Below are 12,051 nucleotides of genomic sequence, written 5' to 3' on the forward strand. Positions count from 1 at the left end.
AGTATCGAACACAGTAGACGTTTCAAATTATTTAAAAAGGGAAAAGATAATTTGAAATCGAAAAGGATTATAAATATAAAAAAATAATCAAAATCTGCTACCAAACTCCAACAATTTTTTCAAGTTGATGTCAGTAAACGTTTCAGTTTCATCAAGATATGATTGATATTGGTTCCCTCAGCACGCTCTAATCGAAGCATTCAATTTCTGAAAACCGACCACATCGTCATATTGGCCGCCATCTTGAATATCTAAATCCACTCAAGAAAACGCCTGTTAAAAGATTTGCATTTGGGCACCAAAAATACCCCTTTTAAGATTTCATGCCTTGCCAAAAAAAGAAAAAATACGGTGACTGCTAAAAAGGTAGAGAGTTGCCTAGATTTTTCTAATTTATTTTGAGCAAAAAAAAACCTTAGTCCAACTCTGTTTCAAACGTCCCCCAATCAACAATCGCTGAACAAGGAAGAACCATTTTGCCAGTTCCGGACCCGACAACACCGCCGTGTATGTTATCGAAAACAACAATCCTCCGTGATTGCTCTCCGCGGGTATTAAGGCCAATTTCAAGATAAACAACCTGTTCCTGTTTTTCCTCCCCATCGTCGTCGTTATTGGCCGTTTTTCCTCTACGCTTTTTGCTGACGCTGCAAATCCTTTTTTTTTTGCCTCGAATTTTCCAAATCGTTCGCGGCGATATTTCGTCGCCCGATCGAGAGCACAGGAGAGGTGCGGGCGAAATTCTCATTAAAGCTAATTAAAATGTTTTACACAAGAACAACACAGTCAGGAATGGAGCCCGAAAATGGATCCAATTCAGGGGTGCGAAAAATAGCAATTAATTAGTAGCACTTTTTTCATTCATTCATTTCTCTCATTTCAGGATGAATCACGACGAGCCCGGGCGCGGCTCATCCATAAAACGATTTCATTTAAATTGCAAATTGAATTCAAAATATTGTTCTTCGATTTCGTTACTGATAGGTTTTTCGGTCGATCTGGGGGCATGGAGGGCACTGGCCATGGTTGGAGAATCGAAATAAAATATTGAATGAGTATCAATTCTGACCGAGTTGGGGATGGCAAGGTTATAAGAAGATAAAAGGTTGAGCTGAAATCGACGATTTTTAAAGAATTTCCTGCCAATAAATGTAATTGTAAATTGGTTTACAGAGGTTTAGAAGAGAGATACAAACCAAGAAAAAAATGCAACAGAGTTGAACAAAATCCGAATAAAAAAATCAATAATGAAATGGAAAGGAATCGAATTAAAAAGTAACCATAATATTTTTAAAATCTTACCAAAAATCACAACAAAATGCATAAAACGTGCCCATTTCAAATTGGTTTCCAAGATTCAATCGACGGTCCATTTCGTATCGGCATTTTAAAGCCGCAGCACGCCGCGAGAAACGTTTAATTAATACTAAATTAGAAGATAAGATGGTGGTGGCGAAAGGTGCTAAACCAGAGCGCGAGATTCCATCCTGAAGCAGGTAGCGTTTAAAGTGAATTTTAAACACCATGAATAAATCAGGCCACGCTTGGAAGTTTTTACTTTTTAGGGGTACGCAAATCTATTTCGAGCTGTCGAATAAAAACTTGACGAAGGTTAGAAATTTAAATTCGATTGAATAATTACAAGAAAATATAGCTTGAAACTCGTTATCGAATAGTTTACGGTTTCCTACAATTTCACTACTCCAGCAACAAGTGAATCCGAGAAATGGCAACGTGCTCCGGTTGAGTTTTAATTTAAATCAATTGTATACTGAAGAAATAATCAACAACCGAAGGCTGTTGCGAGATTAAACGCCGCAACGACAACTTTTAATTAATTCTGCAAACGCAGCCTTGGAAACGGTATAATCTACTTCCACGTAGAAACGCACCTTCCCCTAAAGAAAAGACATCGCAATCTGGTTGGGGTGATTTCGCCAATTGTTGATCATCCTTTTTTCGAATTGATTTGTCTTACTTAAATTTCCAAAATTAACAAATTCAAACTAATTTTCGATCAAAAATCATTTTTAAAATTTTCCAAATTACCCTTCCTCACTCGAAAAGCACTTTAACGACCTCTCACAGGAGGAAAAAACATAAACAAAAAACACTTTTGCATTTTCTTTGTCGTGCTGTCATCGAGGGAAAACGTCTCAGCGTCGTCGGGGAAAAGTGCTTTGTTTTTTACCGGCAGCAACATTCCGGTACTGTATGGTACTCCAAGCGCGCGCGCGCCTTCCAGAATCAAGCGCAAAAGTTTAATCTTCTAAATGCACTTCGCAATCCAACCGTACTAGCAATTGCTCTGGAAGGACAAGTGCTTCTGCTGTTGTTGTTTTCGTAAAGCAACAGGAGCAGTGCGCGCAATGGCGTCCATTTTCCATTTTTAGTTTATTGTGGAGGAGTGAGATAAATCACACGGCGGCTTGGGAAGTTGGAGGTGTTGTTTCAAATCACAAGTGCCATTTTTTGAAATTTTTCAATCATGAAAACTGACAGGTAATAAAAAGTCAAATTTGTCCCTGGAATTTTCGATACACTGAAAAACGAAAAAAAAAATAAATATTTTCTGTGATTAGAAACGAAAAATAAATGAGCAACTAGACTACAACACGGCCACATCCCGGTGTTGATCTGTGAGCTAACGATGAGACGAACCGGTGACAATGATGAAGTATGGGATTTGGTTTCAAAGAAGGACAATGATGTCATGGAAATACGCCTGGAGTAATGCAGCATTATTTTTATTGCCAGGTGAGACACCAGAGACAATTTGCAAAAAAGAAGCACTTTATTTTAATGGGAAATAATTGCTATGAGTGCTGTAGCTGCCGTAAACCCGGGGACTTTGGAAGCTTGAAATGTTTATACAATATGACATTATGCAACGTGTGTTGAATCAATATTGTGTGACGTGTGGCAACAATGCATCGTAACCGGCTACGTTATTTAATGGTTACAGTTTCGGTCTCACAAGCAGAAGGTTCAGGGATCAAATCCCGATCGGTTCGCTTGAAATTTGGTATCAAAAAGTTTAATTTGGATATGAACAAAAACGAAAATGTCTGAGGTGGGATTCGAACTCACACCTTTGGAATGGTAGTCTGGGACGCTAATCAGTAGCAGTTATTTCCCGTTTCCCGGGAAATTTGTATATTTCCCGGGAATTCCCGAAATGCAAGCGAACGAATAGATTTTAATAACGTTTTTGAACATATTTTTTTTTTAAATTTACAAGACAAAGTTAATGAAAAAACTCAATTTTATTTTGCTCAATTCAGTGTACTCCCGAGCAGACGGAAATAACATTTTTTGATATTTGAAAATACTATACCAATAACATTTTATGTTATTGATAACAAGATTTGTTATTCGTCGTTATGATTTTCTTGTTATTGGATCGTTTTTGTAATAACAGACAGATAACACTTTTAGTTATTTTTCGAACAAATCTTTGTTATTATTTTTTGTTATTTTAACAACTAATCCGATCATCCCAATAACGGTTGGAGTTATTCTTCCATAACAAAAAATGTTATTTCAAAGTTGTTTTGGCTCTCAACCAATATCAGACCAATAACAAATTTTGTTATGATAACATAATCTGTTATTGAACTCTTATGCAAAAATAAATTTTGCAGGAAAATTCCATAACACTTTTTGTTATTTTAACAGTATTTGTTATTGAAATGACATGAATTTTGTTATTACCGTCTGCCCGGGCTGTTCTTATTGAACTTATCAGTTCATCTTAAAATTTCATATCATGGAATATTTCAGATAATATAAGTTTGTGAAGCTTTCACATCAAAATTGTAGGTATGGCTAAGGACTACACTGAAAAAAGATAAACGATAATTTTTTTTTGTGATTTTGAATTTTATTTTTTGTAGCTAAAACTTGATTTGCAAAAAAAAACACAATTTTTTCTGATATGTTTTAGGGGAAAAAATGCCAACTTTTCAGAAATTTCCAGATTGTGCAAAAAATCTTTGACCGAGTTATAAATGTTTGAATCAATACTGATTTTTTTCAAAAAATCAAAAAATTGGTCGCAAAAGTTTTTCAACTTTATTTTATGCTGTAAAATAAAATTTTCAATCAAAAAGTACTCAAGTGATATTTTAATAAAGTGCACCGTTTTCAAGTTATAACCATTTTTAAGTAACTTTTTCGAAAATAGTCACAATTTTTAATTGTTTTTAAATTAGTGCACATGTTTGCCCACTTTTGAAAAATATATTTTCGAACAGCTGAGAAAATTCTCTAAATTTTGCTTTTTGAACTTTGTTGATTCGATCCTTAGTTGCTGAGATATTGCCATGCAAAGGTTTAAAAACATGAAAATTGATGATTTCTAAGACTCACTCAAACAACCCACCATTTTCTAACGTCGATATCTCAGCAACTAATGGTCCGATTTATAATACATAAAGACTAACATTTCAAAAGAGCGTAATATTGAAAGTTTTGCCCTTTTAAAATGTTAGTCTTGATTTGAAAATTTTGATTTTTTTTAAAGAAAAGATCGGAAAATTTCACGAATGTTTCAAATTTTAACATAAAAAATCGAACCATTAGTTGCTGAGATATCGACATTAGAAAAAGGTGGGTTGTTGGGGTGAGACTTAGAAAACTTCAATTTCCCTGTTTTTAAACCTTTGCATGGCAATATCTCAGCAGCTAAGGGTCGTATCTTCAAAGTTTAAAAAAAAACAAAATATAGAGAATTTTCTCAGCCTTTCAAAAATATTTTTTCTAAAAGTGGGCACATGTTTGCCCACCTTTGAAAGAAATATTTTTTGAAAAGCTGAGAAAAATCTCTATATTTTGCTTTTTTGAACTATGTTGATACGATCTTTATTTGCTGAGATATTGCCACGCAAAAGCAAACTTTTTTCAGTAAAATCGCTGTATCTCGCTAATTGTTCATTTTAGTTCGAGGTTTACATTGATTTTCATGTCAAATTGTCCGGAGAACACAATGGCGATAAAATAAAAAAAAGTTTTAAGGAAATGGTTAAAACTGAATTTTAAAGCTTAAAACGTTCAAAATATAATATTAGGGGGCATTTCAGGCTTAAAATTTTATTTTTAACGAATTCCTGGGACAATTTTCTATAAAATTCAACCTGTAGTAAGTCTTTGCTCAAATAGCAGCAAAGTTATGATTGAAAGAAAAAAAAGTTTTAGAAAATCGTCAAAAAATAGGGCGGTGCCAAAAATAGAGGAATGGTCCAATCAGAACCAAACTTGGGATTTCTGTAAACTATTGATAGATGAACGTTCCCTCCAAGTTTGGTCCAAATCGGCGTAGGTCGAGTAAAAAATTGTATCCAGTTGACTTGGAATGACCCATATTTTCTTGGAGTTTTTTTTTTTTTTGCAGTCGTTAATTTACACACTTATTTTGATCATTAAATGCTATTTTATACAATTTTGATGCAAAATATTGATCAGGACCAGGATCAGAACAATTTTCGATAAATTTCAAATGCCTTTGTTTGTTTCATTCTCAACAGGCATTTATTGCCCATATAAACTTAAAAATTTGGAAATTTGTTAAAAAATTCCCGTTTCCCGGGAACTTTGTAACCCCGGGAAATTGGACGCTCTAATCCGGATATTGCTTTTATCGAAAAATCTGTGATCAAATCTCCAGAAAGTGTATAAATAACACTTAAATTCTCATAACTGAGTCGCTATGTATACGTGAAGTTAGGTCTAGAAGCTCGTACCACATGGAAAGCCGAAAACACTGCACTGTACGGCCTGTGTCAGATTACTTTCAAACTTTATGACGTTCCATTTCACACCATAGTTATCACAAACAAGCTAAAATTAAATTCGTCTTGTTCAGTGTTGATAAGCACCGAAACCTCACCCAAGTCAGTTTCGTTCTAACGCTGGAGCGTGATGAACCTCTGCGTACTCGGCGTAATTCTGTGGAGTGTCAACGCGTTCCAGTTCGCCCTAGCGGACGACGGAAGCTTTAGTACCGAGAACGCTCGATTCCGCTGCGGTATCCGGAAGCGTTTCGGTGTACCGTTGATCTACGAGGGTCGTACAGCCGAACTTGGGCAATGGCCGTGGCACGCAGCCTTGTATCACGGCGAGGACTACAAGTGCGGCGGAACGCTGATCGATCAGCACCACGTACTGACATCGGCTCACTGCGTCATTGGGAAGAACAAACGGGTTCTGGACGCCAGCTTTGTTTCGGTCCAGCTGGGAAAGAACCATCTGGACGAGTACCATGGGCAGGCGCAGATCATGAATGTCAGCAGGATTCACGTGCATGAACAGTTTGTAACAAATCGAAACGACATCGCGCTGCTGGTGCTGGCCGGTGCCGTTCGATACTCGGAGTTGGTGATTCCAATCTGCACCGAAGGTATCCAACGGTCCCGGGGTGAAGATCTGGCAGGGAGGCGTGGTTGGGTGGCTGGATTTGGAGAGACGGAAAGTTTGGCGATTTCCAAGGAGTTGAAGACCGCGTCGATGGCGATCGTGAACATCACGGAGTGCGTCCATAGTGATCCGGAGCTGTATGGTCGCTTCGCTTCGGCAGCAGTTTTCTGTGCAAGCGATCGGAACGGTGCGTCTGGGAGCATTAAGTGTTCTTTAGCTGATTTTTTGTTGCTTGCAGGCACCAGCGTGTGTCGAGGCGATAGCGGCGGTGGTGTGTACATTCTCGAAGGTGATCGATGGGAGCTACGCGGGATTACGTCCTTTTCCGGTAAGAACGAAAGAGGTAGCTGTGACGTTGGGAAGTACGTGGTGTTTACAAACGTAGCGTTCTTCTACGAGTGGATCAAGCGAAGAACCGGAGGGGACGGAACATCGGAAGTTTTTCCCAAGCGGATCAGTGAATTTAGTAAGTTTTGAGGTGATCAGAGAGTTTGAACTGATGCTTGAGAAAGAGATTTTTATTTAAGAGTGTCGAGAGTACGGCAAATTTGCTCGCAAGCGTCAGAACGGTGTATGCTACAATTCGCGATCTCCTCATACGGTGGCTATCGTTGACCGAACCCAGCGTCACATCGCCAGTGGAAGTATTATCAGTGAGAAGTTCGTTCTGACAAAGGCTCCAAGCTTGCTCGAGTAAGTCGGTTTCTACAATTGTTGTAACGTAACTAACAAAGTCGTGTCCAGCATTTACATATCGGAAGTCGACAGGGACGATCTGTGGGTGCGCGTTGGCAATCAACCAGATAAGAAGATCGTCCGGGAGATTCCTCACCCGGGTTACGATCCGGAAACACTCCGTCACCAGGTGCTGCTGCTGGAACTGAGCTCTGCTTTGACATTTACGAAGGGAATGTTTCCGGCTTGCCTAGCCAACCCGGCTACCGAGAATCTGTACGATACACTGCTCCTGAACGGATACAGTGGAAAATGTAAGATCCGGGAATACCCCGTAATCAAAATGCTAACGTAATCCTTCCTCCAGCTGCCGTCGACTACAACTTTTACGAAAGTGTCGAAAACTGGGTCATTTCCAACGAGCAGTGCAACGCAACGGTTAGGCAAACCCACCGTAAGTACGCCATCAGCAGCATGGAGCTGTGCGCCACCGATCGGTACGAGGGCAGCACCTTCTTCTGGAGCGGCATCGTTGGCGGTCCACTGCAGACGGTCAACACGCGCAGCTGTATGTTTACGCAGATTGGGGTGACGAACGTTTTGATACCGCACGATAAGGGCGGGTCGCAGCGGACTGTTCGCTTCACCAACGTGTACTCGCGGGTGACGGCGTACCTGGACTGGATCGAGCAACAGGTGTGGGCCAACGAAACGGTTCCGGCCGAGTTGGACCCGGAGGACGACAGTGGGGTGGCGCCGATGGATGAGGATTACGATTATGAGGATTGAGTTGTGGGTCAAAAATGAAGTTTGTGGATACAAATTTGCAATTGATTTCTCGGCTATTACTGAACGAATTTTCGCCGAATTTGTTCCATTCGATCCAGATTCGGGTAATATATCTAGGTGTTGAAAATTGTAAATTTTCCGTTAGTTATTCAATAGTTATACAAACAAACGGTTTTGTTGGATATTGAAACCTTTAACAAATGGGTAATTCTCTACCAACTTGAAACTTTGTTTAAAGGGGTAACTTTTGTCCCTGATCACGCATCCGAGGTCCGTTTTTTGATATCTCGTGACGGAGTGGCGACTCCATCCATTTTTGAACATGCGAAAAATGAGGTGTTTTTCAATAATTTGCAGCCTGAAATGGTGATGAGATAGAAATTTGGTGTCAAAGGGATTTTTATGTAAAAAAAGACGCCCAATTTGATGGCGTACTCAGAATTCCGAAAAAACGTATTTTTCATCGAAAAAAATACTAATAAAGTTTTAAAAACTTTGCCTTTTTCCGTTACTCGACTGTAAAAATTTTGGAACATGTCATTTTAAGAGAAATTTAATGTACTTTTACAATCTACATTGACCCAGACGGGTATTTTTTTCATTTAGAACAAAAATGTTCATTTTTAAATATCGTATTGTTTCTAACTTTGCAGGGTTATTTTTTAGAGTATAACAATGTTCTACAAAGTTTTAGAGCAGACAATTACATTTTTTTATATAGAAACATAAAGGGTTTGCTTAAAACATCACGAGTTATCGCGATTTTATAAAAAAAAAGTTCTGAAACTTTTTGCGTTTCTCTTTGTTTCGTCGTCCTTGTCTGTCGCGGGTGACCATGAACGGCCATGATCAACGACGACCAACTTTTTCAAAACTTATTTTCGTAAAATCGCGATAACTCGTGATGTTAATAAGCCAACCCCCCTATGTTTATATCAAAATTGTTTTAATTGTCTGCTCTACAACTTTGTAGAACATTTTTATACTCTAAAAATAACCCTGCAAAGTTAGAAAAAAAACACGAAATCTATAAGGAAAAATTTTGATCTTAATGAAAAAAATTACCCTTTTGGGTCAATGTAGATTCAAAGTACATTAAATTTCCCTTAAATTGACATGTTCTAAAAAAAAATCAGTCGAGTAACGGAAAATGGCAGTTTAACAAAAATTGAGAATTTTTTCGATGAAAAATACGTTTTTTCGGAATTCTGAGTACGTAATCAAATCGGGCGTACAATTTTACATACAATTGTCTTTGATACCAAATTTCTATCTCATGACCGTTTCAGGCTGCAAATTATTGAAAAAACAGGTCTTTTTCACATGTTCATAAATTGAAGGGGTTGTACCGCCCCTCCGTCACGAGATATCAAAAAACGGACTTCGAACTCGTGATCCCTTAGGACAAAGTTTCACGCAAATCGTAGCAACTGCTGTGTGAGTTGGCGGAGAATTACCGAATTGGCTTTCGACCTCTTGCGGATGTATTTGGTAACTACACGAACAAAGCTTTTTGGGTTTTTTTTGCATGCATTTAGGCGTAATCATATACAAACTGGAAGCTTTTGGAATTGTTTTTTTAGTGGAAGGCATCAACCAATGAGGAGGAGGGGGTTTGTCATGGTTCATAATTACATGAGGGTAATTTTCTACCAACTCACACGAAATCGGGAAAAGTTGCCCCGACCCCTCTTCGATTTGCGTGAAACTTTGTCCTAAGGGGTAACTTTTGTCCCTGATCACGAATCCGAGGTCCGTTTTTTGATATCTCGTGACGGAGGGGCGGTACGACCCCTTCCATTTTTGAACATGCGAAAAAAGAGGTGTTTTTCAATAATTTGCAGCCTGAAACGGTGATGAGACAGAAATTTGGTGTCAAAGGAACTTTTATGTAAAATTAGACGCCCGATTTGATGGCGTACTCAGAATTCCGAAAAAAACGTATTTTTCATCGAAAAAAAACACTAAAAAAGTTTTGAAAATTCTCCCATTTTCCTTTACTCGACTGTAAAATATTTTGAAACATGTCATTTAATGGGAAATTATTTTACTTTTCGAATCTACATCGACCCAGAAGGGTAATTTTTTCATTTAGAACAAATTTTTCATTTTAAAATTTCGTGTTTTTTCTAACTTTGCAGGCTTATTTTTCAGAGTGTAACAATGTTCTACAAAGTTTTAGAGCAGACAATTACAAAAATTTTGATATATAGACATAAGGGGTTTGATTATAAACATCACGAGTTATCGCGATTTTACAAAAAAAAAGTTTTGAAAAAGTTACTTTTTGCGGTTCTCGTTGTTTCGTCGTCCGTGTTTTTCGCGGGTGACCATGAACGGCCAAGATCGATGACGACCAACTTTTTCAAAAATTTTTTTTTTGTAAAATCGCGATAACTCCAAGGGAATGGTGGAATGAGAGGAATCACAAATCCGTATAAATAATTTCAAGATTTTTCAGGTGTAAACCGAAAACGCGATCAAAAATTAAAGTGAAAGAATAAGGCTTTAACTGCTTATTTCATTGTCGGTGTACAGGACGCCGCACTGTTTAATCATTTTCTGACGTCCATTCAATTGCAGTCCAAACCCAGTCATTGAATTGGAAAAATAAAATTCTTTTTCAAATTTTCTTTTCTTGATTTGTGTGCACCTATGTCGAAGACCAAGATTGTTTACTTTTTGCTCTTTGGTCTGACAGTCTTGGTCTGACAGATTTGGTCTGTCAGCTTTATCATGGATTTTGGTCTGGTCTAGGCGAGGGATAGGACACAGCACCTTCCTGGATAACTCGTGATTAGGCTTAGTGATTTTTCACGCTCAAAAATTGCAAATTTCACGGGGACCTCAATTTCAAAACACCAAATTTCACGCAAATTTCGCGGATCTTGAAAAATATTAAAATAACTCTGAAAATCCAATGTTAAATTCACAGAAACTACTATTTATGCTTCATTATATATTGTTCTTCAATAAACTAAAAAAATCTTCACTAAATTTGAATGCGACGCAAAAAAAAATCCTCCTGGTTTATGGATGGGCTCTATATATATTTTGAAACAAAATGTAGGGCATGCGTCCGGGTCTGGTGGTTTAGTGGTTAGCGTGGTAGCCTCTAAATCCCAGTATGGCCTGGGTTCAATCCCAGACGGACCCGGTGGCATTTTTCGAGACGAGATTTGCCTGATCACGCCTTCTATAGGATGGGGAAGTAAAACGTCGGTCCATTTTCGTAAAAGAGGTTTTGGGTGACTCACCACATATAACCTTCGGACGCCTAGAAATGAGCAGAAACTTGCAACAGAGACCACAAAAGACCCGGGGTCGTTAAAGTTGATTGCTTTGCTTTTTTTTTGTAGGGCATGCGTATTCTCATTAACTGAACTGATCTTATAATATTCGACTAATAAAGCTATAATGTTTTCTGTTATATCATTTTTCATTTTATTGAATTTCATATCAAAGTAAGATTTAACAATCTTGTCCAGTCAAAATGAGTAAAATAAATTGAATTTTCTGCGACATTTAGCCCATTAAACATATTTTTAAGGGTTTTAGCTTACTTTTCTAAAACTAAATTTAAAATCAATTTGCAAAAATAATATATTTTTTTGCAAAAGAAAACAAAAAAAGTAGCATTTTTTAACTTTCTAGTTAAAATTAAATGGGCCCAAAGGAAATTATATGTTTTTAAAATGTGATTCCTAAGATAAACAATACTTTTCATTTTATTTTGAATAAAACAAAGCTTGATTCTTTTAATTTCTTTCAAAACTATACCTTTCAAATTAAATAGCAGTGAAATGTTTGATATAGCGATTGAAAATATTACTAAATTTAGTTAGTTTCTAAAAACCTCAAAACTCTGAACATTTCTTCAAATGATTCATATCAACTTGACATACATATATATTCAAGCTTTTTAATTGAAAACTAATAAAATTTAATCAAATAGTCTTTTTGGATGAAATATTTATTAACTTGTTATGATTTGAGATAATTGATAAATTTCACGAATTTTATGCCGTCCACGAAATCGTCAAAAATCACTAACCCTATGTTAGTTATTAAACCAGAGTATTCACTCGCTTAATTCTACAGTAGTTCATAAGATTATTTTTATTCCTTTTTGAGTTTGATAAATTATTTTGAGAGAATCGTTACATTTTCACA

The 12,051-nt window shown here is 37.2% G+C and overlaps 2 protein-coding genes across 2 annotated transcripts in view; one reads left to right on the top strand and one right to left on the bottom strand.

Moving 5' to 3' along the window:
- LOC120430033 (bifunctional heparan sulfate N-deacetylase/N-sulfotransferase) overlaps nt 1-12,051 on the bottom strand; it is a 377,310-nt gene that overhangs the window by 207,674 nt on the left and 157,585 nt on the right. The window lies entirely within an intron of this gene.
- Nucleotides 5,920-8,070, top strand: LOC120430057 (polyserase-2-like). The gene is made up of 4 exons (XM_052710866.1): nt 5,920-6,880; nt 6,942-7,107; nt 7,159-7,403; nt 7,457-8,070. The coding sequence occupies exons 1-4, from the start codon at nt 5,920-5,922 to the stop codon at nt 7,876-7,878; spliced, it is 1,794 nt and encodes a 597-aa protein (XP_052566826.1). The 3' UTR covers nt 7,879-8,070.

The sequence above is a fragment of the Culex pipiens genome, chromosome 3 (genome assembly GCF_016801865.2).
Source record: "Culex pipiens pallens isolate TS chromosome 3, TS_CPP_V2, whole genome shotgun sequence".
Classification (NCBI taxonomy): Eukaryota; Metazoa; Arthropoda; class Insecta; order Diptera; family Culicidae; genus Culex; species Culex pipiens.

Bases quoted from the DNA above. Each gene is read 5' to 3' on its own strand.
- LOC120430057 (XM_052710866.1), top strand. From the start codon at position 5,920: ATGAACCTCTGCGTACTCGGCGTAATTCTGTGGAGTGTCAACGCGTTC. The intron at 7,108-7,158 runs GTAAGTCGGTTT...AGTCGTGTCCAG, and splicing joins AAGGCTCCAAGCTTGCTCGA to CATTTACATATCGGAAGTCG. The intron at 7,404-7,456 runs GTAAGATCCGGG...TCCTTCCTCCAG, and splicing joins GAACGGATACAGTGGAAAAT to CTGCCGTCGACTACAACTTT.